The sequence below is a fragment of the Mustela putorius genome, unplaced genomic scaffold, assembly GCF_011764305.1.
Source record: "Mustela putorius furo isolate JIRA1106 unplaced genomic scaffold, ASM1176430v1.1 tig00003834_pilon_pilon_pilon, whole genome shotgun sequence".
Taxonomy (NCBI): domain Eukaryota; kingdom Metazoa; phylum Chordata; class Mammalia; order Carnivora; family Mustelidae; genus Mustela; species Mustela putorius.
Window position 1 is genome coordinate 122,830,260 of NW_025421987.1, and position 27,269 is coordinate 122,857,528.

The following is a 27,269-nucleotide window of genomic DNA, read 5'->3' on the forward strand; positions in this document are numbered from 1 at the left end:
TCTTTAATTCCCGTTGGTCACACTTTGATGAAAATCTCCATGAATATTGCTTCCTTTCCCACCACATGTTTGGTTTCCTTCTGACAGTTCCCAGTAGGAGGATCCCTGGGACAGTGATAGCAATACATCAGGTTGTTCACTCTCACCAGCAGTGCATGCAAATGCCGCAGTGACAGGTGTTCTCACATAAAAATGTTGTTGCCAGTGTACATCATACTTTGTTGTTTTAATTTACATTTCTGTGACTTGTAATAAATTGCCTATGTGTGAGTTCTTAATATTATCTTGCAAATTTATATGAATACTTTATATGCTAGTAATGAAAATATAAAATTTTGCCATCATTTCAGTATATGCTTTTCCCAGCATATTACTTGTTTTTCTATTATTTTTTTCCTGGAAATGGGGAGGTTAAATATTTGTATGTGGTCACATCTGCATTTCTGAGATTTTTTTATTTCTTACTTAGCATAGGCTTCTTCATAGATAATAATGCAGTGGAGTGAGTAAGAAGAAGAACATCTAGAGGTAGACTATTGAGCTGTTGAGGTAATAATCCTGGCTCTGTCACCTACTAGCAGTATGACCTGAAATTAGCTACTTTGGAAGCTCTCAATTTCCCATTAAGTGGGAAGAATGGAAGTATTGCAAAGACTCTGACTCTGACAATTTGTGTAAAGATTGCTCTAACAAGTTGTGTAAAGCACATAACATAGGAAACATTTCACAAATGTTAGCTATTATGGGAATATAGATTTATTTCTATATGAGATATGAGGATAGGGTATAAAAATTTTATGCAACTTGCTAAGATGGAGTTCAGGACATGCTACTCCAAAGATGGCATCTTGGTATATTGAATATTTCAAGCTGAAAGATTTTATGAAATGGCAGGTGCAGGAAGAATTTTCTTTTTCTCGAACAGGTTATAAGACCCTCATGTAAGATATCATCCTTACAATGGAAGGAAAGGAGGTTTCTTATCTCTAAAGGTAGAGGGAACCTGAGAAGAATCTGAGGGAGTAAGCCTTGCCATTTCCACAGTTTACTACACTTAACTCCTACCCGTTCATATCCTGTCACATTTTCCCATGGCCTTCTACTCTTCAAACCTAGCTTAAAAACTCAGGATTAACTGCTTCTTTGGATGTTTATGTCCTTAATGAAGGCTGCCATGTCACATAAAACTTACATTAAATAGGGGCGCCTGGGTGGCTCAGTGGGTTGGGCCACTGCCTTTGGCTCAGGTCGTGATCCTGGGGCCCTGGGATCAAGTCCCACATTGGGCTCTCTGCTCGGCGAGTAGCCTGCTTCTCCCCACCCCACCCCACCCTCTGCCTGCCTCTCTGCCTACTTGTGATCTCTATCTGTCAAATAAATAAATAAAATGTTTAAAAAAAACATATTAAATAAATCTGTATGCTTGTTTTTGTTTGTTCTTTTTTAAAAATTTATTTACTTATTTGAGAGAACCCTCAAGCAATCACCCCACTAAGTGTGGAGCCGAGTTGGGGCTTGATTCCAGGACCCAGAGAGCATAACCTGAGCTGAAATCAAGAGTTGGACAATCAACTGACTGAGCCACCCATACGCCCCTAAATCTATATGCTTTTTCTCTTCTTAATCTGTTTTTTTGTTACAGGGGCCCCCCTGGAGAAATTAGAAGAGTAGAGGAAAAAGATATTTTTCTTTCCTACACTGCCAGTTATTCCAATACCATTTATTGACTAAAAAGTAATGTTTCCCTTTACTCTTTTTTATCTTCCTTATAATATTTGCCATCTTCACTATGTGACATATGACATTTAATATGTCAGAATGCCTACTTCTCTATCTATTCATCTATTGGGTCTTAAATTTCAAATTGCTTTAGTTGTTGTTTATCTTTTCTTTAACATGTATATTTGTGATCCTTCATTAGTATAATCTTTAACAATTGTTCTCATAGTTCATATCTGTTTACTTTTTCAGATTGTATTGTGTCTGCATATGTGTGTGTGTGTGTGTGTATGTATAATGTATGTATGTATTTTCTGTATATTATCATGTTTTGACATTTTCAAAACCTTTCTGGCTGGGGAAGAACTGCCCCTTACCAGTAAAAAAGGATACATCTTGCATATGTAAATCAACCAGTTCTAAACCCTTATTCCGCAACTAACTTCTTAGGAAACTCTGAAATACCAAGCCAATATTTCCATTGCCCTCAATAATCCCATAATTGAATACCAGGCAACTGGTGACCATTCCTATAGGCCAGAGCCCTCCAGAATTACTGAAACTAGCCAGTCCTGAACTGTTCACCCTACCCAACCTTGCCTTTCCCATGGAAACCCCAATAAAGGCACAATTTAAATAGTTTTAACTACATACAAATGAACTTTAGAATTACACAGTTGAAGCACCCAAGAAAAATTGTGTTGAGATAATGATTGGTATTGTAGGAAATCTATGTGTTAATTTAGGGAAAAATTATATATTTATAATATTAAATACACCCATGTAGAAATATAACTTTTCTCCCTGTTTCCCTTTAGTTTTTTAATGTAAAATTTTACATATTTCTAATTAAGACTATCTCAGATAGTATTACTAATTAGAAAAGGATCTCTTTGTCATTATGTTTTCTAATTTTTTTGGCTTATATACAGAAATTATGTCTGTACGTATGAGTATCTTTTTTCTTAACACTTCACTTTTGTTAGTGCCAAGAGTTTAACTTGTAACACTTTGAAAGACAAAATTAATGATCACTGTCTTGATTTATACATTTATGTATGAGGAAATTAGGCTATTATATTTTTTGATGAAAAAATATTTTTCTCCAAAATCATTGTAAAAATTCTTCATAATAAGTAGGAAATTTTCATTAGCCCTGTCGCAGGATAAGTTGCCTACATTTTATGACTAGATGTCTAGATATTTGTGTTAATTAATAAGTTTGCTATTAATATGGAATTCATGTATGCAACTCACTTGATTGACTAGCTTTATATATATCCTTCCCCAAAGATAAATATTATAATAGATCCCTACTGCTGGCTTCTAGCCCCAGGCAGAGAGAAATCTCTGAAAAGAATAGTAAGCAGAGGAACCCCTTGGGAAGAGTCACAGTCAGAATTCAAAACTCATTTAGTTTCCTTTTGGATTCTACTCTGTGGGCATCATTCACCTTTCCATAGGCCAGTATTCCCCAGACTTGAATCATTCAGGTATTTTATCACCATTTTGCCATTTACTATACTGTTAGTTACTATAGTTTTCTTTCATTTGGCTTAACTTTTTCTTAATTTAACTTTTTAATTGAGGTTAAAATTTAAACACTGTGGAAGATACTAAGTGTAGAATTTCGTGAGTTTTTCTTAAATGTATATACACTCATGTAACTACCATCCCTGATCAAAATAGATAATATTTTCTTCACCCAAAATCTAAATTTTAAAATGTAATTGCACTATTTTGTTGTGCATTTGCATTTTTAAAATACATAGAAAAATATATTACTATACATAGAAATTATCCATTTATCACTTTAAATCATCAGTGGAAATCTTAACATAGAAAGTTTTTTTTTTTTAAAGATTTTATTTATTTATTTGATAGAGAGAGATTACAAGTAGACGGAGAGGCAGGCAGAGAAAGAGAAAGGGAAGCAGGCTCCCTGCTGAGCAGAGAGCCCGATGCAGGACTTGATCCCAGGACCCTGAGATCATGACCTGAGCTGAAGGCAGCAGCTTAACCCACTGAGCCACCCAGGCACCCCTAGAAAGTTATTTTCATGCTAATTTCAATTAACTTGTACTCAAAACATGGAGGGTAACTGGGAAACTGCACCACCACAAGGCAGTGTTGTGAAACAGATTTCCAGGGAAGTGTTTTTTTTTGTTGTTGTTGTTGTTTTTAAGATTCTGTTTTTAAGTCATCTCTACACCCAACTTGGGGCTTGAACTCAAAACCTGGAGATCAAGAGTTGCATGCTCCACTGACTGAGCCAGCTGGAGGCTCTTGGGGGAGTAACTTTTAACATGGTACTCTTTAATAACTCATTAACTAAAGATGCTTAATTAGGTTGCAAGGTTTACTTCTTTTATCTTGAATTACAATCTATGAGAATTCTATAGGATAACTATTAGCAGTAAGATACAAAATTAGAAAAAAAATGGATTAATCTTGGATATTCAAAGCTTTTTATGTACCATTTATGAGAGCAAGCAAAGATCCCTTGACTCATAGTACCTGTTTTCTGGTGTGGATGATTGTATTTGCTCTTTAAATTTTATTTATTTATTTATTTAAAGTTTTAAATGCAGTAATGTCTGCACCCAACGTGGTGCTTGAACTCATAACCCAAGATCAAGAGTCATATGATCTTCTAACAGAGCCAGCCAGGCACCCCTGCTCTTTAAATGTCGGGGGGGGGGGTTACTTTGGGATTTATGTATTTGCTTAACCCCTTCTTTGCTTTGACTTTCAGCCCATGGATCTGACTTTAGCCAGATTGATCTCCTCGTCATTCTCATAAGATGGGCAGTGGGAGTGGGAGGAGCCTGAGGGATAGAGGAGAAATGTGTCTTCAATTCTGTGAAGGCTGAGAGAGGTGAGGGAGCTGTAGAAGAAAAATTTGAAGATAGCAGAGATTGGTTTGTAGGGTTGAAGGAAAGAAGCTGTCTTTATAAAAGTTTAAGGTCAAGCAGTAAGTGTTGATGTAGAAGCCACAGCAAGTTATCCGGAAGATCTAGCTAACATAATTTATGAATGTGGCTGCATTAAACAACTCTCTTTCACTGTAGATGAAATAGTTTTATTTTGGAAAAAGATGTCATCTAGGACTTTTGTAGTAGAAAGGAGAATTCAATGCCTGGCTTTAAAGCTTCACAGGGTAGGCAGACTCTCTTGTAGAAGCTAATGTACCTTGTGACTTTAAGTTGAAACCAGTGCTCACTAACCAGTCAAAAATCCTAGGGCCCTCAAGAATTATGCTAAATTATCTATTCTACCTGTGCTCTATATATGGAACAAAAAAGCCCGGATGACAGTATCTCTACTTATAGCACATTTTACTGAATATTTTAAGCCCACCGTTGAGACCTACTGCTTGGGGGCGGGGGGAGGGGAAGAGAGAGATTCCTTTCAAAATATTACTGCTCATTGACAGTGCACATAGTTGCCCGTGAGCTACAATGGAGATATACAATGAAAGTAATGTTGATTTCATACTTGCTAATTCAGCGTCCATTCTGCAGCCCATGGATCAAGGGCTGTAATTTCAAATTTCAAGTCTTATTATTTAAGAAATACATTTCAAAAGGCTGTGGTTGCCATAGAGAGTGATTCCTCTGATGGATCTGGGCAAAGTAAATTGAAAACCTTCTGGAAAAGATTCACCATCTAGATGTCATTAAGTCATGGGAAGAGGTCAAAATATCAACTTAGGGGCATCTGGGTGGCTCAGTGGGTTAAAGCCTCTGCCTTCTGCTCAGATCATGATCTCAGGATCCTGGGATTGAGCCCGCATTGGGCTCTCTGCTCAGTGGGGAGCCTGCTTCCATCTCTCTCTCTCTGCCTGCTTCTCTGCCTGCTTGTGATCTCTGTCAAATAAATAAATAAAATCTTTAAAAAAGAAAAAAAAATCAACTTAACAGGAATTTTGAAGAAACTGATTCCAACCCTCATGGATAACATTGAAATATTAGGACTTCAGTGGGGGAAGTAACTGCAGATATGGTAGAAATAGCATGAAAACTAGACTTAGAAGTAGAGCCAGAAGATGGAACTGAATTGCAGCAAACTTATGATAAAACTTGAACAGATGAGGAGTTGCTTCTTATGGACGAGCAAAGAAAGTGGTTTCTTAAGATGGAATCTACTCCTGGTACAGATGCTGTGAAGATTGTCAAAATGGCAACAAAGGATTTTGAATATAACAAAGTTCGTTGATAAAACAGTGACAAGATTTGAAAGGATTGACTCCAATTTTCAAAGTGCTATTATGGGTAAAATGCCTTCAAACAGCATCACATACTAAGAGAAATTGTTTGTGAAAGAAAGAGTCAATTGATGTAGCAAACTTCACTGTTGCTTTATTTTAAGAAATTTCCACAGCCACCTCAGCCTTCAGCAATCATTACCCTGATTGGTCAGCCGCCATCAACATCGAGGCAATACTCTCCATCAGGAAAAAGACTAGGACTTGTTGAAAACTCAAATGATGGTTAGCATATTTTTTAGCGATGAAATATTTTTTAATTAAGCTTTGTACATTGTTTTTATAGACATAATGCTTTGCACATTTAACAGACTACAGGATAGTCTAAACATAATTTTTATATGCACTGGGAAACCAAAAAATTAATTTGACTGACTTTATTGCATTATTCACTCTGTTGCAGTGGTCTGGAACAGAACCTATAATATCTCGGGGGTAGACCTGTATATCTATTCCAGGAAGTCTTCCTTAGAGACCCTATGTTCTCCTCTTGCTAAAATATCCAGTGACTTTAGGAAAAACTATGTGCTAACATGAATTGTTTGCAAAAGACTTGGATCTTAGAGTCTCCAAATAGAGGACAAATAATCAAATGTGCTGGTACCATTCAATGAGATAAACAACTGTGACATAAATTCTGCTTTTCATACAGGTTTTATACTCCCCGGACACCCTGTTTCCATTAGCATTTAGTATTCTTAATCTCTTTATAGATATGAGAGAAACCTGTCCTATTTAAAAAAACAAACAAACAAACAAAAACTCCTGTTTTTATATGTTTTATCCCTGGTGTAGATAGTCAAAGACCATTTAAAAAAATTAAATCCAAGACTTTAGAAATTATCAGTGATGTAGCTAATCATAGAATTTCTTGAAGTGTGCTGTTACTTGTATCTTCAGCAAGGATTGGGAGGTGTTAATAGAAAGTGTTTCATGCCTTCTACTTAAGGTGGTCTAGTGGTCAACTTCTATTTTTAGGGAAAATACTCTCCTCTGTCTCAGCTCACTGCTTGAATACAGACTCCACTGTTTTCTCTGCTAAGCCCCTCAAAGCAGAGAAATCCACAGTACTTTAGTGAGAACTTACACATGGCTAAAGGTAGTGCAGGGGACAGCAAGATATTTATAAGTCATATTGCCAGGCACTGATCTCTGATATTGTCCAAATCTCGCAGTAATACTGAGCTCTACTAAGAATGACTGGACTGGAGCATATGGTAATTGAGTGACATATATGTAAGAAGCACTAGATTTGTATTCTCTCTGTTAAAATCTTGTTTAAAATAGGCTAGAAAATGATTATTTTAATTTTCCCCCTTTTCAAAGTAGAGTGAAAACAATCATATGTAGGCCCAAAGACTTAACTTTATTATTTGTACTCTCCGGATATTCAGATTAAGTAATAACCATCATTTACAATGCTGCATAAAACTAGTTATCATCCTTATTCCAAGCAGGTTTTCCCAACAGATTTCCCAAAGAGAAATGAGAATATTGGCTTTTCCTTCTATATGATAACTTTTGACAAGGAGTTTGTATATATTATTCAAGGCACAGATTCACGTTTGGAAATTCTGTCAAAATAGGCAGCTTTTTAGTGATCATTGACTGGCAATTACTCTCAATGGAAGGTTAAAAAACATATTTATGTCTTCTTTGAGCATAAAATGCTAAATCAAAACTTTATGCCCTCAGATTTAACACAGCCAGCAAAGTTCTTCTTCTTAAAAATAAAATGATTTTCATTTAGATGAATAGTGACTTAAGGAAATGGGCAACATCAAGTCAATTTATGAAGATTATATAAATCTGATGTAAACATAATTCATATAGATTATATGTCTTTGGCGACTAAAGGCAATTCTACTATTTGCCATTCCAGTCAGCAGTCCTAATTATCATTAAATAAATATATTTTTTTCAATAAATGGCATTTTCTTTCTCTACATATGCCTCTTATAGATGCATCTACATCTAGCAAGAAAAGAATTAATATTTGCTTTGGTTTCTGTAAAATCAATGACAGTATATAGCATTGTATTTGTACCAATGTGTTGTGGGCTAGACTAAGGCCTAGAAAAGTCTAGTTGGGGTAGAAGTCACCTGAAGAATTTATTTAAATATGGATTTCCGAGCCCCACTCCCTGAGTTTCTGATTCAGTAGGCCTAGGATGGGCATGAGAATTTGCATGTCTAACAAACTCTCAGGTGTTGCTAATTCTGCACACAGCAGCACTACTCTGAATAGCATGAGGCTCAACAACATAGGAGAATCAGCTGCAACACAGGAAGAGAAGTAGAAGGGATGACATAGATAAAGATTATAGTATCTACCTGTGGGTTGAATAGTAGTCCCCAGAAAATACATTCTCCAGGAATTTCAGAATATGACCTTATTTAGAATTAAGGATCTTTGCAGATGTAATTAAGGTAAGGATTCAGTAGTGCAGATGTAATTAAGGTAAGGATTTAGTATGAGGTCATCCTGGATTAGTTGGGCCCTCATCCAATGACAAGCAACATTAAGAGTCTGTCCATAAGAAGCAGACTTCTGTCTTACAGAACTATAAATAAGTAAGTTTCTGATGCTTTATAAGTTTATGTTACTTTGTTAGGGCAGTCTTGGGAAACTAATGGACTCCTATAAGTCCAACCATACCAAAGTGCTAAGTTATGTTATATACTCTAAGGAAAAAGGATAGAATTCTGACACTGGCCCAGTGGACTAGTGTAACAGGTTGAACAATGACTGAACATTGACTAACTGTTGGGCACTGTTAGATACCTTTTGGGATGTTATTTAATTTCACCTTATCCCCAAGTGCTTTGAGGTAGGTTTTTTTGTTTTTTTTTTTTTTTAGCCTATTTATAAAAGAAGATCCTGAAACCCAGAATGGTCATTTAGTCAGAAAATACTGCTTTATACCAGACTCTTGCTAGATATTCCAGTGGTCAGTGATTTACCAGAAGTGATACAGCTAGTAAGTAGCATGGATTAAATTCAGATCATGATCCTGTCATTCCAAATTCCATGCTCTTCTCCATCATAGCATATTTTATCAAGGCTTGGAGCTGGAAAGTACAGGGCATTTGGCAATACTGACTAGTTCATTTTTGGCTGCTGTGGAATATTTAAGAAAGTAGAAAGGAATTTATTATCTCTAACAGAAATCTTCCTGATTTATGGTAGGTATTCAACAGTATTTCCTCCTATTAATACCTATAAAGTAGTTTGTACCTTGTTACTTTAATATTATTTCTCCTTGTAGCAACTCTTTCACTTTATACTCAAATATGCACATAATTTAGGCTGATCGTGAATAACAAGATAGAAATAATAGCTCTACATTGTCTTTGGAGATGTGGAACAATGAGTTAGACAATAATATTTCCATATACTTTTTTGCCTTATTTATATATATACACATATATGTATGTATATATGTGTATACATATATATATATATATATATATAAACAAGGCTGGAATAATATTTGAATATTACCTTGTGGTTGCAGATCACACACACACACACACACACACACACACACAAAACCCTACACACAAAAAACCTATGATTTAGCATCATAATATGAATTCCCTGAGTGTTTCATACAAACTTCTTTCGAATGGTTATTAAGCTATTTAAGCTGTTTAATAATGCTTTGAGAGTTATTAAATTCAACCTTCATCTCATTATAGTTAATGCTTTTGAGCATACAATGTGAATGGCACTCTGCTAGCTGCTGAACATTTGATATGTAAAAAAATTGTTCCCGCCCTTGCACTGTGGATGCTTGATTCAGGATCAGTAAAATTAAGATCAGTGTAACTGTGAAAGATTTAGACAAAATTGGCTAAGAAACTGCTCACTTTAGCAGGTTAAAGCAAAAAGACAAAAGAAGCTAACAAACGTTGCAGTGACAGTTGCATTGAGGTTCTGTATCAGGAGATGAGGGCAAATTGTATGAATTTGTTAAATGCTTAACAACCACGATGGTATTGAATGGACAGTAACACTGGCACTATTTTTTTTCCTAGTAATATATTTTTTTTATTGTATCTTTCTCTGGACATTTATTCATTCATTTATTCCACAACACTCCACATGCACCTATAGCATGCAAGGTTTGGCATGGAGACAAATGTATTACCCAGTGAGAAGATAAGTCACATATACCAGTAACTAAAGTGTGAGACAATAATTCTGATCTAAATGACATAGATCATAACTCTTATCATGGGTAGGTTCATGGGAGAATATAATTATTCTACATCTATGAATTGATTACAAATTTATTCAGCCATCTTTTGAGTTTTGAGTTCTTATTGTATTGCATTTTAGCCAGTGACTGTGGTCTGTAAAATAGATTACTTTAATACTTTGAGGCTTCCTTTGTGACCTAGTAGGTGGTCAAATTTGTGAATGTTTCAGGCTTGAAAGCTATGTATTCCTTAATTATTCAGTGCTAGGGTTGATATGTTTTTATTAGACTAAATTTATTATTTGTGGTATTGAACGCCACTGTTTCTTTGCTAATTTTTTTTACTTTATCACCTTTGTATGAGAAGTAAATTAAAATATCTCATTTTAACTATAGGTTATTAGTTTCTACTTGTAATTCTTTTCTGTTTTATATATTTTAAGGCTGAGATTCTAGGTATATATAGGTCAGGACTGCTATATTTTCTGGGTAGGTCATTTCTTTTAGTATTTGATAATAACCCTTTTTTTTTATAAACATATATTTTTATCCCCAGGGGTACAGGTCTGTGAATCACCAGGTTTACACACTTCACAGCACTCACCAAATCACATACCCTCCCCAATGTCCATAATCCCACCCCCTTCTCCCAAACCCCCTCCCCCCGGCAACCCTCAGTTTGTTTTGTGAGATTAAGAGTCACTTATGGTTTGTCTCCCTCCCAATCCCATCTTGTTTCATTTATTCTTCTTCTACCCACTTAAGCCTCCATGTTGCATCACCACTTCCTCATATCAGGGAGATCATATGATAGTTGTCTTTCGCTGCTTGACTTATTTCGCTAAGCATGATACGCTCTAGTTCCATCCATGTTGTCGCAAATGGCAAGATTTCATTTCTTTTGATGGCTGCATAGTATTCCATTGTGTATATATACCACATCTTCTTGATCCATTCATCTGTTGATGGACATCTAGGTTCTTTCCATAGTTTGGCTATTGTGGACATTGCTGCTATAAACATTTGGGTGCATGTGTCCCTTTGGATCACTACATTTGTATCTTTAGGGTAAATACCCAATAGTGCAATTGCTGGGTCATAGGGCAGTTCTATTTTCAACATTTTGAGGAACCTCCATGCTGTTTTCCAGAGTGGCTGCACCAGCTTGCATTCCCACCAACAGTGTAGGAGGGTTCCCCTTTCTCCGCATCCTCGCCAGCACCTGTCATTTCCTGACTTGTTGATTTTAGCCATTCTGACTGGTGTGAGGTGATATCTCATTGTGGTTTTGATTTGTATTTCCCTGATGCCGAGTGATATGGAGCACTTTTTCATGTGTCTGTTCGCCATCTGGATGTCTTCTTTGCAGAAATGTCTGTTCATGTCTTCTGCCCATTTCTTGATTGGATTATTTGTTCTTTGGGTGTTGAGTTTGCTAAGTTCTTTATAGATTCTGGACACTAGTCCTTTATCTGATATGTCGTTTGCAAATATCTTCTCCCATTCTGTCAGTTGTCTTTTGATTTTGTTAACTGTTTCCTTTGCTGTGCAAAAGCTTTTGATCTTGATGAAATCCCAGTAGTTCATTTTTTCCCTTGCTTCCCTTGCCTTTGGCGTTGTTCCTAGGAAGATGTTGCTGCGGCAGAGGTCGAAGAGGTTGCTGCCCGTGTTCTCCTCAAGGATTTTGATGGATTCCTTTCGCACATTGAGGTCCTTCATCCATTTTGAGTCTATTTTTGTGTGTGGTGTAAGGAAATGGTCCAATTTCATTTTCTGCATGTGGCTGTCCAATTTTCCCAGCACCATTTATTGAAAAGGCTGTCTTTTTTCCATTGGACATTCTTTCCTGCTTTGTCGAAGATTAGTTGACCATAGATTTGAGAGACAGAGCTGACAGTAAGCTCGCAGATAATAACCCTTTTTTTTAAAAATCTCTGATTATGCTTTTTTCTAACAGTAATACTGCTACATTGGGTTCCTTTTGTTAATCATTGGTACATTCTATTCTATCTCCTTACTTTCCATTTTTCCATGTCACCAAAGTTTTAAAAAATTATACCTTCATTGAGATATAATTTATTCACTCATTTCAAGTTTGCAATTTAGCGGTTTTTAGTATAATCACAGTTTTGCAATCAATACCACTATGTAAATTTAGAACATTTCTTCATCATCCCAAAGGAAACCTCATACCCATTAGCAGTCACTGCCCATTTCCCCTCTTCCACTAATCCCTGACAACTACTAATATAACTCTATCTCTATGGATTTGCCTTTTTATGGACATTTTGGATAAGTGGTGTCATACCATGTGGTCTTTATGTCTGACTTTTTCACTTTCCACTTACTATAATGTCTTCAAGATTGATTCCGTTTTAGTATTAACATCACTTTGTTGTTTTTAAAGGTTAAATAATATTCCATTGTATGGATAGACTATTATCTATCCTTTAGGTTGAACATTGGGTTGTTTCTACTTTGCAGCTATTATGAATAATGCTGCTATGAACATTTATATGCAATTTATTATATGGATATAATGTTTTTATTTCTCTTGGGTATGTACCTAGGAGTAAAATTGCTGAATCATAAGGTAATTTTCTGTTTAACATCTTGAAGAACTGTCAAACTGTATTCCAAAGTGGCTCCATTTCACGTTCCCACCAACAATGTACGGAGGTGCCAATTTCTCCACATCTTGTCTTTGCCTAGATATTAAAATCCCAAACCGCTTTGGCGCTATCCTAGTATACATTTTTTGTAGGCTTTTACCATGCCACTTCCTATCTGTATACATTTGCACTCCTCATGTTTCTGGCATATGTATAGTTCTTTTTCCTCCTTTAAAGGTCATGTATGGGGCGCCTGGGTGGCTCAGTGGGTTGAGCCGCTGCCATCAGCTCGGATCATGATCTCAGGGTCCTGGGATGGAGTCTGGCATCAGGCTCTCTGCTCAGCGGGGAGTCTGCTTCCCTCTCTCTCTCTCTGCCTGCCTCTCTGTCTACTTGTGATCTCTCTCTCTGTCAAATAAATAAATAAAATCTTAAAAAAAAAAAGGTCATGTATGTTTTAAAGCTTAAAGATTGTTTTACCTAGTGTTATTATATGTTTGTGAAGTGAGAAGGGGGAGTGGCCGTGGGAGAGGGGGACTCATGTTGGATTAGTCTACTATTTCTGAAAGTTGAGCAGATCAGTGTAATTGTAGTGACTATGAAGTGGTTGACTTGGGGTTCCAAGTCAACTATTTGAAAGCAGTGGGCCAGAGTTTTTCTTCTGTACTAAATTACTTGGACCTTATAGAACCCATTATCTTACTGAACTCATCTAGTCCCATTTGAACTAACTTGTCTTTTTGTTATTTTGTAGATGCAAGTTTCCAAAAACACAACAGAAAAGAAGAAGCCCAAATTTAGAAGGAAAAGGTATTTTTTTTTACAAAAAGTATTATGATAAAATTGAAATGTATATATACATTGGATTAATTATTATGATACTTCCCCCTGATTCTTGATTCTTTTTCTCTAGGGAAACATCAAAATTTTCTAGAAGAATTAGAGATGATGAGAATTAAAAAATAAATTATTTCTTAGTAATTAAAATAAATTATTAAGAAATAAGAATTAAGGTGATAAGTAGTAGTTTTAGAGTATGGAGAAAGTTTTATGTTTATACAAATATGTTGAAGCAGAACTAGTGAAGATTAAAATCATGTGAGCAAGCAGATGAGAAGCAGGTGTTTGGTTTAAAAATAGTGCAAACCAGAAACAGGCCTTTATAATGAACTGATAAGCCACTGATGACAAGTTTTAGTGTTTATCATTGAGCCAACCACACAGTTTATTTACATATTTTTTTGAAGAATGGTAATCAGTGCTGTATTAAAAGGAGTCCTGCTCAACGACAAAGTCTGACTCTGATATGATAGTCCTTCTCTTATTCTTTGTCCTTCTTCAGAGGATGAATAATTAAATTTTTAAAAAGGCCTTCCAGTCTTATCTTAGTTATACTTCACAATAACCCCATCAAATACGAAGTATATCATAATCATCTCTATTTAAAAGATGAAAAACTTATGACTTAAAAAAACTACGTGGCTTTCTCAAGATCTTATGGTTAGAGAAAATGCATTTGAACAAATGTTTTCTGACTTTAAATCAGCAATGCAGTGTCATGGGAAAAGCATGGATTTTGCAGTCTGACAGAATTTAGCTGTGTCATGCTCAACTATTTCCTACATTGTCAAATTTCTCAATTTCTCAGAGCTTCAGTTTCTTTATAAAATGAGAGTAGCAATTCCTTAGTAGGTTTTTTAGGGGAAGATTACATGAAAAAGCCTATATAAGGTACTTGGTAGATCATTAGTGCTTTTCACCAGATGAGAGCTTAGATCAATATTATTTCCTTTTGGCTTTTTCACTGTATCATGCTGTCTTACTGTATAAACCAAGGAAAAGTACCTCCAGATAAAGAAATATATTCATAATTTATAATTATCAATGAATATGCAAAAATGGCCATTGAAGTATACATGATTGGTCTTTTGAAACTAAATCTGTCAAATTCCTTTTCTAGGAAAGCTATTTTAAAATGCTCTTTTGAAAATGTTTGTTCAGATGATGCCTTATCAAAGGAAAACATGGGTATGTGAAGGCCTCTCCTACTCTTAGTTCCTTTACTTCTATTTAATTTTACTAAATGTAATTTTTGGAAGAAAAAAATATATTGATGAGAACTGTTAGTGGGTCATTTTGGATATTGATTTACATACTAGATCTCTTCAGTTGTCTTTAGGTTTCTGGTCCCATAAATTAAATTTTCTCTGGCTCTGTCACATATTTAATTTTTAAAAAAATAAAGCACCAGTAGCTGTGGGAGGAAATACCCACATCAATACATTAAAATCCAGACCCTTCCATTCAAAAATTATTGGGGTCCTCGGGGTGCCAGAGGGAGAGAAAGAAGAAAAGCAGCAGCGTGGGGCTTCCAGCTGAATTAATTGCTGTTCGTATTAGAACACAGTAGGGAGAATGTGGAATGCAGGGAGAAAGTTTTAGTTTTCAAAAGCGCTTTACTCTTCCTTCATTTTCATTAGTCTTGAAAAGCAGGCAAATGCTTATTTGCAAGATGGAACTTTGGCAGCCATGCAAAGAGGTTCCAAAGCCCATTAACCCCCAAGAAGTTATCCGTACCATATTTCCTTTCCTTTATAGCCACCCCAAGTGTTCTATGGCACTGTGTTTCAACTGACTAAATAAGCCATTCATCTTTAGCCTTATTAAAAGAAAGGAAAGTAGTCAGAAGAAGGACAAAATAGTTAACTTTTTTTAATCTTTTGTTCCTCTCCTAAACCACTACAAAATTCTATTCTTTCTATCTCTTCTTAAATTTATTCTGCTGTGGGGTGCCTGGGTGGCTCAGTGGGTTAGGGCCGCTGCCTTCGGCTCAGGTCATGATCTCAGGGTCCTGGGATCGAGTCCCACATCGGGCTCTCTGCTCAGCAGGGGGCCTGCTTCCCTTCCTCTCTCTGTGATCTCTTCCCTTCCTCTCTCCTACTGTGATCTCTCTCTGTCAAATAAATAAATAAAATCTTTAAAAAAAAATAAATTTATTCTGCTGCTACTTTCCTGCTAACTTAGGTTCATTTTCTTGGCTCTATTGTCCTTTTGCCTCACATGATTACTTCAGATACTCCTGTAGAAAGGCAAAAAAGTCAGTTTATCCCTGGACTGAATTCTCACTAGGAGACCTTGGTACTGCAGCTGAGGGCTCCAGTGCTGGGATCCTTTCTGCCTCTGACTCACAGGGGCTACTGAGGAAGAAAGCCATCATAGCCAGGAATCCATTGATTGGAAATCACTCTGCTGCATAAATGAGTGAATACATTTCCATAGTTATCCACTGACACCCTTTCAGGAGTCTCACATTCTGTGTAGCTCTCAAGTCTCAATAGTTAATTGTTCAAATCTTTAACCTGATCTGTGTTTTACTCCTTTATCCCATTTCAAACAAATAAAAAGCATAAACATCTAATCTGCTGTGTTCTTTGCAAGAGCTGACTACTTCTTGAAAGAGTGGTTATTTTTCAGTAAATTATCTCCTCCTCAGTTTTTTACCCCTACCCATATTTCAGTGTATCCCTTGATCTTAAGTCTCTGAAATCACTCCTTTTGTTCTTGGCTTGAGGTAGCATCAGTCCTAGATCAAGTGAAAATTGGAGCCATTTTCCTTACACTCCCAGGTGCTCAAGTAAAGTCTCCCATCAGCCTACTGCCCAGATTTGCTGTTCCTTTCTGGCTTATAAACTCTACCCTTTGCTTTTCTCTCTTCCTTAATTAGAGGTCGGGAGGAGAGCTAATTAAGTGTAACTACTTTACCTGCCCAAGTGTCAGTTGCTTCATCTGTGATAAAAATGTACAGTAAAAACCCTCTTATCCAACAAGGAGAAGATTTCTGAAATTAATAGAAAAAGTTGAGGAATCATTAAATAATTTAAACTGTATGCCCATGGATATGCAGATATAATCTAAGAAATAGCTATTTGTGGAGCATATCTATGTTTGGGGGGAAATTACTATAAGGAATATTATGAATTATGTTTGTATTGGCCCTCTACCTCATTTTTTTCCCAGTGTTTAGGAACAAGAAAGCGCATCTATAATGATGCAATAATAATACCAATAGTAATAATGATAGCCAACACCTGTAAAAATTACTGTGTGTCTTCACTTTATATATATTTATTTAGCCCTTGTAAGATCATAAGAAGTAAATAAGGTAGATATTTTTTCTTTAAGATTTTATTTATTTATTTGACAGAGATCAAAAGTAGGCAGAGAGACAGGCGGGGGAGAGGGCGGGCGGGGGGGGGGGGGGGGAGCAGGCTCCCCGCTGAGCAGAGAGCCTGATGCGGGGCTCGATCCCAGGACGCTGGGATCATGACCTGAGCTGAAGGCAGAGGCTTTAACCCACTGAGCCACCCAGGCAACCCTAGATATTATTTTATCTCCCATTTTATCAATGGGGAAACCAAGACACTTCAGAGGTTGTTATATGGTTTTTCTAAGTCACATATCTTCTTAAAGTTAATCAAAGTGTGCAGCTGTTTCCTTGGTTGCTTTGAATATCAGGAATCGTAAAGCTAACTATATTGGGTTTTGGTACAGTACTGACAACTAACCTAAGCAATTTTAAGATTTCATTATAGCCTTTCATACCCCCTTAATGAACTGATTTTGACTTCTTTTTGTCTTTGGGTTTTCATCATTTGTTTTGTTATATCATTGTTTTTTGTTGGGAAATACCTCACTTCTTATTGGGTAGTCTACAATCTATGAAAGTTTAGATAGGTAAAAGATTGGCATATTACCCAGGTTTAACTGATAATCTGTGGCATTCATTAATAAATTAGCAAAGGATATATTCATCAGCCACCTGAGACAGATAGCCATGGAAAAGAATGGCTAATACAGGAAAGGTCTGGATCATGACGGAAATCCTGGGGGAGCATGACCTTAAGAGTAGGAACTGGGGCTGGGAGGTAGAAGAGATGACAGGGAGAAAGATGATTTCTTGCTGCTCAGGACAAACTTTGCCCATCTACTCTTGGTTTGGAGTTACCTTTAACCTCTAGACTAAAAGGTGGGGTTGGCCCACATGCCCCTTTCCTGGAAAACTCCTTGCCTCCTGTTTCTGTTTGTATCTCCGGGAATGGTGCTATCTTCTTCATTACATTCTAATTTGTATTTTACTCATCACTACATTTAAATTTAAGCATGCAAGAGGAGTGTTTGTGGTTACTTAATAATAAAACAAAACACAAGTACTTTTTCTTCTTCTTCACCGTCTTCCATAAGAATGCTTTCAAGGGACGCCTGGGTGGCTCATTGGGTTAAATCCTCTGCCTTCAGCTTGGGTCATGATCCAAGGGTCCTGGGATGGAGCCCCACACCGGGCTCTCTGCTCCAAGGGGAGCCTATTTTCTCCTCTCTTTTTGCCTACTTCTCTGCCTGTTTGTGATCTCTATCTGTCAAATAAATAAATAAAATCTTTGGGGGGGGGGGAAAGAATGCCTTCAAAATTTCAATATTGAAATGACCGTGAAAGTTTACTGCAGATGGTGTTTTTCAATGCCAGCTTTGGGGTAGGTAGACTTACCAGTAGCCCCTTAACATAAGGAAATAAACAGCTTCCTTAAACATTTAGTAGAAGAGTAAAGATTGGAGAAAACTCCATAAATGTACATTTGAAGACTTCTAAAAAAGCAACTGATTTATTGAGACCAAGAGTAAGTTACTTCTCATCAGGATGGAAAAAATACACAGATTATTTTATAAAAATTCATTTTTAAAAGCCATATATGGACTTTGGTGTAAGAGACACCTTTTTCTTACTTTAAAAAAAAAAACTTTCTCTTGAGTGATGGAATAACTGTAATACTACCACTTTACTCTAAACAACAAATTGAAACAAGTCCCAGAAACTACAAGATAATCAGTATTGAGAGAAGATGATTGGTCATGCAATCAGCAAAGGCATTCATTCTGTCCCTATCTTTGGAGGATATCATTGGCCAATTTTGATAAGCTAGTTTTTAGATTACTGTAACTGCTGTTTCTTAAGAATTATTTTTGAACTCTATCAGTTTACAATATACGAATACGTATTTAGAAAAGCAAACCTCCTATTGCTCTAGCAGCAGAATTTGATATCAATCAAGTCGGTGTTATGAACCCTGGTTGATTTATGAAGTCATCCATTACTTTGTATACCCTTTGATCAAAAGGCAGTGTACATATTTTTCCACATCACTTGAAAATGGAGGGCCTACAATGCCATTCAGCAATGACATTCATTATCATAAATTGATTGTATTTTAGCCTAGCCTTAGAAATATAAAGATGTTTGCGTACCATTTTTCCTTTACAGCATAGCTCAAAATCCATCTTCTCAACAGTGCATTAAATGTCAGTATCAATTTCCATAGACTCAGAATGTAAAGTAGGAAAATACAATTCTGTGAGTGGGACTGGAGAATTGGTGTGAAGATAATCACAAGTAGTTGTCTGTTGAGTAACAGGCTACTAAGTAGGAAATCTATCATAAAGAGAGGTTAACTCCATTAACAAAATTGCTTCAATATAAATGTACATACCTCTAGAAAATTCTGATTCAGTAGACATGGGTTGCCTTCATGTTTTTTTAGTAAATTCTCCATGAGATTTTTATGCCTACCAAATTTTGAATTCCATTGTTTTAGAATATAATAGTTTAAATTCTGTATTCCTATGCTTTAGCAATTATACAGAAACACATAGATATGTGGACACATCTAAAAGGTCAGTTACAGTTTTTGTTGTGTTTTTAAACATAGGAATTTGTTCTGTGGTATGCAAATGGCTTATCAGAAAGCTACTTTCAAACTGTTTTGAAAGAAGTCTTCATGGAGAAAACCTAAGATTGGCTGGAAAGAGATGATGGCCAGGAAGGTTCATTGGTCTGTGCCTACTCTCTTGGGTCCCGTGCACTTAGTAGGCAAATAATTGATATTATTTGAATATTGAATGAACATAAAACTACTTGGGGCAAGTGATAAGTATTGACAGAAAATCTATTTTTGTAGGTAAAATTGTAATGTGAAAAATGGTAACTAAAAATTGTTCTTTTATACTGTAGTGACAACCAAGAAAGGGAAAATTTTCTATTTCATACCCTCCCATGACTTTATTTAACACTAGTATTTAAAAATGTTCTAGCAAAATTTTAAAATTTCCTTCTTATGAGTAAAAGATAAGAGGAAAGGACACATAAAACTTTTTAAAATTTTAAATTTTAAATTAAAATTCTAAAATTTCCTTCTTATGAGTTAAAGATAAGAGGAAAGGACACATAAAACTTTTCACATTAACAATCTCTGTTTTTTACCTTCCAACATGCTTAGTTTACAAGGATGCCAGGGATTCATATATCATATGCACTCTTCCTAAACTGATTAGTTAGAAAATTTTAAAATATGTTCAATAATTAGATTAAAACTTAGTGCTGAGAATGCCTTGCTTCCATATTCATCGATAATATTTTAGCTTGAAAGCGTATGTCCTGTTTCGGTCTATTTTCAAGTTCCATGAACTTTGAGCTGCTCTACCTAGTGTGATTTTTGGTGACCTGCCAAAGAATGGTGGATAATAGGAGGTGGTATGTCAGGTTTTTGTCACCAGAGTGGAAAATGATGGGGTGTATATTCATGGCCTTTATCTTTGAATCATGTTGCCTTTGGAAGGACTTCTCAGATGCTCCATCTGTCTGGTGTACAGGACAACAGGCCACACGTGGTTTCCTTGATTTTTACTTCAACAAGACTATATCAAACAAAAATGTCTATTCTATTTAAGTCAGGATTTCAACTGCATGTTATTAATCAGTAGCTAAGTCTATAGTTATATAATAGTTTATTTCTTGTATGGGTTATTATTTTATCTCAGCAAGTTCAGTGAATTCATGTCACAGTGTACATACACACACAAATTTTGTTTTAGTGTGGTATTTAAAATATATATCTACATATAGATATAGCTGCGGATAGATATCAGACTAAGCAGTTAAGATGCATTGTTATTTGAATTAGGAATAGAGTAGCGTGTGTTTAACCTGGCCACTTAATTACGTGGTTTCCCCTTTTAAACAGTAAGAGTTTACTGTAGGGATGACAAAGTGTGGCCCACAAGCCACTTGCTATTGTAAATAAAGTTTGATAGGAACATAGTCACTCTCATTTGTTTAGGTACATGTGTAGAGTTTGGACTGTAGCAGCAGAATTGAGTGGTTGTGACAGAAACCACAAAGCCTGCAATACTTACTCTCTGTCCCTTCACAGGAAGAGTTTGCTGACCCTTGGTTAATAAAAAACAATTTAGTTTGTCCCTGATTTAAAAACAAACAAACAAACAAACAAAAAACACTTCTAGTGAGCTTTTTGTGATCATGGCAAGAATATCACCTACATTTTTGGGGGGCGCCTGGGTGGCTCAGTTGGTTAAGTGACTGCCTCAGCTCAGGTCATGATCCTGGAGCCCTGGGATCGAGTCCCACATCAGACTCCCTGTCTGCTTCTCCCGCTGACCCCTCTCCTCTCAGGCCCTCTTTCTCTCTCTCTCTAATAAACAAATAAAATCATTTTTTAAAAATTTAAAAAAAAAAGAATATCACCTACATTTTTAAAGGAATAATTGTAAAATATTCACCTGGAAATCCATAATTAAGTTGCATCAGGCAGAGGTCACATGGGAAAATCGTACAAAATATTTATTTTTTATCTTGTAACATTTAGACAGTTTTCTCTTCTGGGGCAGTTAAGCTTATGGATTTGATGGAATTAATTAAGATGTAACATTTTTTTACCGATGTTTTCTAGTTGTCTCTGAGACCGAAGTTTTACTGAAGGAGCTAGAGCAAATGCTACAGCAGGCGCTGGACTCCACAGGGGCACCTGATGAGCCCGAAGAGGAGCGTGGAGAGGAGGTAAATGCAGGAGCGAAGGTAGCCTGGTCATCGTGATCAGGCCTAAACAGCAACTTCAGATTCTTTCAGTGGCAGGCATTTTTTCTGGATGTACGTTTTAATTATATGGAGAACTTCTATTCCCTTCTGAAATTTGAGTCCTTGATTATCCTGAAGTGAATAATAAACTAGCAGCCTGTTGAAAAGTCAGAATACATCTATCAGTCTTTGAAAAAAAAAAAAAATCTGTGAGTGGAGGAGCTCTTTGTGTTTCGGGTCGTTGAGGTTGACATGAAGAAAGAATGGAGGAGGGGCTCACAGTATCTGATGGGGCACCACAGCAGACAGACCTCTCCACTACTGCCGATTTTCACAGTCAGGAGAAGACGGGCCAGGCTGAGAGCAGCTTGCTAGGACATCTGCCCTGTCTGGTTCAGGCACAGGGACAACCTCTGTAGGGACAGACTTCATTATTAACACACCGGAGGTAGAATTTTCCATTTTTTCTCTTTCGGCTACCTATGTTGGGCTAAGTAAGTGTGTGCTTACTTTATTCAGTATTTGTATGTGACAACATAAATTTTAAGTTGGTTGATCAATTGCTCAGCACATCAGCTCCAGGTTCATGCAAATAAAACAAAGGCATAAGCCCAGGTGATTAATACAGTGCAGCAATATGGTAGGTGTGAGAAAAATAAGCCATAAGACAGGCACTTCCACAAGGCAATACAGCTGTTCTCGAAATAGGGAGAACTGGCAGCAAGAGGTCCTATACCCTTAAGGTTTCATTCATTCTCTCATTCATTCATGTAGATATATACTGTGCCTGGAGTCGAGAGAGCACAGTGGTTAGGACTGCTGACTCTGGAATAGAATATCAGTGTCCCAGTCCTAGTCCGGCCACTGACAATTTGTGTAATTTGGCACAGTTCCTTATCACACGCCTCAGAAGATTTTTTTTAAATAAGACAAACCAGGAAAAGTACTTTGCATAGAAACTGACTTCTAAGGTCAGCTGTTATTACAGATGAGAGTTGGCAGTGGCAGTCACTGGAGAGAATAAGGCTGAGATTTCCTTACTTCATCTCTTTTCCCACATTCTTACTTTGAGCAACTACTCATTCCGGAGTCTGTCTCTTCTCAGATGCTGAAAAAAGTGACTTTGTATATGGACAAGGTTGTTGACACACTTTGGCAGACTGCCCAATTGCATGATTTCATTCAGGACTCCAACAAGAAAAAAGATGATTCATAAACACCTCCCTTCTTGACTTAGAAATCGGAATATACAGGATTTACAGTTAAAGAGATCAATATGCTAAAAGAAAATAAAATTAATGCTAAAAACTCTTACCAACTTGAAAACCATAGCCTGTTTAATTAGCACCAGCAATATCAACCTGTATTTGAATTGCATGGTTGTGAATGCCATTTTTCCAATTAGAGTTCCTTTTTGAAAAAACTCGTTTTCTCTGTATAGATCCTACCTTCCATAAAACCAGATCTATAGATTGGTGACATATATATTATATATATGTAATTAATATACAAATTATTTTTTCCTAACAAATGAAACAAGATCTGTAGGTTGGTGGCATATATATTATATACATGTAATTAATATACAAATTATTCTTTCCCAGCAAATGTGTGCTTTGTTGGAGCACCATATGGTTTTGTGCAGTGTGTTTTCAGTCTTTGCAGTTTGTCTTTTCAAAACTCCAGCCAGGGTGATTTTTATAGAGATGTCCTGGAGCTTTTACAGCCACAGAATTGGCTTCTATTTTACCATTATAACCAGTATCATGATAGAACAGAAATTGACTTCTGATTTTTATTTCTTAAGGTAAAATACATAGTTTCAATGTATTACCAGGCAGGAGCTTGCTTTTTGTTTTAGATTCTTGTAATATTTTATGCTTTCAAAAGCCATGGAGGAATTGTAAAAATTAACCATCTTAACTTGCTGGCAGGCAGGTGAGTGCCTCCTGCAGACTGGTTCATAAGCCCTTCTCCTCAACGAGCTTTGTAAGCCTGGCATTCACACCAGGTTCAGTATATTTAGGACCTTGTTCACTTTTAAATGAGGAGAATAGCAATGAAACCAACTATCAAAGCTGGAACAATTTCCAGTTTAAAAGAAAAGAAATGATCACCTCAGGGGTTTCTTTTTTTTTTCTTTTCTTTTCTTTGTCTTGCTTGCTTTTTCTAAGTTAGTAGGGAAAATTAACATGGCCTCCAAAGTTAACACCACTTAAAACTGGAGCTGTGTTGTGTTTGCAGGAGAAAGTGGCCTCTTACAAGCTATAACCTCCGCAATAAAGCCACTTGATAATTTTAATGTTCTGAACATGTTTACTCTCTGAGCAGGTATTGTTTGAGCTCTTTCCAAAGTTGTAAATTTGATAGTGTTTTCATCCGTCATTTCACGTATGAGGATTCAGGTTGATTACTCTCTAGCACTTACACCAATAGGTGAGAGTAGCAACATTTAAAAAAAAAAAAAAAAAAGCATACACATGTGGATAATCAAAATTCTTTTCTATTTGTCACTGAAATGTTTTATGAGATTATTTTCCTTAGTAGAGTCTCCTTCCTAATTACACTCTTCTTTATGTAACACTGGTTGTCATGCCACGGCTTTGCAAGCAATGGGAGGGAATTAATATCAGATTTTTATAAAATCCACCTGAATTAGATAAGTCATAAATAAATAAGACAGAGTTTAGTGAATAATTATTTGTATTAAAAGGTACATTTTTTGATATGTGAAAATACTTGTATAAATTATTCTTTTTCTTCATTTCATGGAAGTTCGCTCTATCTTTAATGAAACTTGAAGTTATAAATCTTGTGTGTGTTTATAGATATTTGCATTGTTTTTACTAGTGTCCCTTCCTACTAAGCTAGACCAAATGATGGCTATTCTTAAGTAATACAGAGGATTATGAGAAGATAGCCATAGAAATTGTGACTTAGTTTTAAGTTGTATTCCCTATAATGATAACCTTAAAAATAAACAAATACAGAAAACAAATGTAGCAAAATTCATAGAATGAAATGTTTTCCCAAAGCTTAAAATGAAAACTAAAAATGTGTAAAGTTGGGAGAAAGAGATAGGGCCTGAATAGTTAGTTCTTCTTATATTAACACATTTACTATACATTCTGCTCCACATGGGGATCATTATTTGACCACCAGAATAACAATGCTTTGTGTCACTGCTTTTGGTTGTGGAGCTACTGACTACTTTACACTTTGTTCAAATAATTAAGCCTGATCTTCCAGTAAATTTGATGTAGTTCTGATGAATTGTATGTTTATTTTTACAGTTAACTAAATGCAGCTCTGAAGTCCCAGCAGGCAGTCCATTCGAAAACCACTATGAAGAGGACTATCTTGTAATTGATGGGATAAAATTAAAAGCTGGAGAATGTATTGAAAATATAACTAACAAATTTAAAGAAATAGATGCTCTAATGTCTGAATTTTAGCGTGTTATAAATATTTTCAAAGGCTAGTTATAAAGACACTTACATGTTTATATTTTCCCAAAAGTCAAAAGCTTGAAAATAGGGAAATAGGTGTATGTTATACCAAAGCTAATATTTATAATAACTTTCTATTTTATACTTTGAGAATAGCCATTGTTTTGAGAATCAATCAAATGGTACTTAAATTAGTAATAAAAATTTAGGATTTAAGAAGCCCTGATATTTGTATTTATAGATTTTTTTCTTGTGTGCCTTAGTTTTAAAATGGTTTATAAACTTACTGCACAAACGCATGCTTTACAATGATTTATTTAGGCCCTTTATTCAAATGTGGCTATTTAGATGGCCGTTGAGGCTATTATAATTCATACAGATAATTCAGGTGTAGTAGAGATGTGAGAATGTATATTGGTAGTGGAATTAAGCTACTACAAAATAAAACGAAATAATAAAAAAAAGTACTGTATAATAGAGTTGGTGCTTTTCTCAGAGGTGTCAGTTACCTTTTATGGGAAATAATCATTTCAACCCCGATTCCCAAAACTGATTAACAGAGTCTCAGGGGAGGTGGGGAGGCTGTAGACAATCAGAATCCTGGATGCTTCCCCTATTGAATCAGTATCTCTGAAGGTGAGGATGGGAAAATGCAATGGAAAACATAAAGAGATAAGTTAAATATAGTCTCACTAAAAAAAATCCATAAGCAATGTAGGCAGGCAAAATGTGTATCATGCAACATCACTCCCTTAACACTTCCCCTACAACCCCATCCTATAGTGATTCCCAGGAACAGTTTCGGTGAGTGTCCTTCTACATCGTGTTCTAATGCACATCCATCTCTAGTGCCCACACTTGCACTCTTTCCATGCCCTTCTCTCTCCTGGGAGTATGGGGTCAGAGAAAGGACAGTCCAAGCACATGGAAACAAAACCAAGGCTTGAAGAGAGAAGAAAGCAGTACAGCCCCTTGGACCTATTGCTTGTTGAATTAGCTAGAGTGACCGTGTGCTGGTGTGAAGGTCACCACAGCAGGTGAGCTGCACTGTGTACATAGGCTGAAGAGTTTGTAACTGCAGGGCCAAGTGGAGAGTTTCAGGCAGTGGAATCCCTTTTACATTTCAGGAGGATCACACCAGCAGCAGACGAAGGTTGGAGTGAGCAGGAGTAACACCAGAGACAGGAGGCCTGTTAGGAGGAGGGAATTCAGGTGCAAGACTTTGAGAGCCTGAGTATGGCACAAATGGAGAGAGTGGAATGGCTTCCCAGCTACATTAGCATTGATGGATTATTAGGATTTAGCAATTGGATATAGGGATACAGCAGTAGGGAGAGGTAGGAACAACTCCTGAGTTTTTCACTGAAGGTCAGCATACACACAAGTTAGGGGCCCCAGGTGGCTTCATTAGTTAAGCGGCTGACTTCTGCTCAGGTCTTGATATCAGGGTCCTGGAATTGAACCCCACATTGGGCTCTGCGCTCAGCAGGAAGTCTGCTTCTTTCTCTCCCTTTGTCCCTCCCCACCTTGTGCACTGTTTTTCTCTGTCTCCCTCTCTCTCAAATAAATAAAATCTTTAAAAAATGAATACATGCATATTAGAAATGGGTGGCGTATACCCAGTTTGGGCCAAACTGGTAAGTGCAGCAGAACTTTCATGCTTTGACAGAGTCTGCCTTTCAGAACCACTCCAGGAGCCAGAGTGTCAATGAATAATCTCTCAATACATCATATTTACTTCTCAGTGATATGAAACAGTGGAAGTTAAGCCTCCCTCTTTTTCCTCCAACAGAATTTACTCCATAGCATTTCAGAAAAACGTTTCTTCTTTCTCTTGGCATTATGATTTTATATTCAGAGTCTACAGATGTCTCAAGAAGTCATAGATCCCATTTTCCTGTTACTTCTTAAAATCAAATCTATAAAGAACTTATCAAACTCAACACCCAAAGAACAAATAATCCAATCAAGAAATGGGCAAAAGACATGAACAGACATTTCTGCAAAGAAGACATCCAAATGGCCAACAGATGCATGAGAAAATGCTCAACATCCACTCAGCATCAGGGAAATATAAATCAAAACCACAATGAGATG

General features: G+C 36.4%; 1 protein-coding gene across 6 annotated transcripts in view; it reads left to right on the forward strand.

The window, feature by feature from the left end:
• The window catches only part of ZCWPW2 (zinc finger CW-type and PWWP domain containing 2), a 131,039-nt gene extending 105,395 nt beyond the window's left edge, over positions 1–25,644 (forward strand). For all 6 annotated transcript variants that reach the window (XM_013057166.2, XM_045088998.1, XM_013057169.2 and 3 more), the window contains 4 exons: positions 13,558–13,613; positions 14,764–14,831; positions 21,599–21,705; positions 25,017–25,644. In XM_013057166.2, the coding sequence (XP_012912620.1) occupies positions 13,558–13,613; positions 14,764–14,831; positions 21,599–21,705; positions 25,017–25,178 (393 nt within the window). In that variant the 3' untranslated portion in view covers positions 25,179–25,644. The remainder of the gene's footprint in view (positions 1–13,557; positions 13,614–14,763; positions 14,832–21,598; positions 21,706–25,016) is intronic.
• Positions 25,645–27,269: the final 1,625 nt, after the last annotated feature.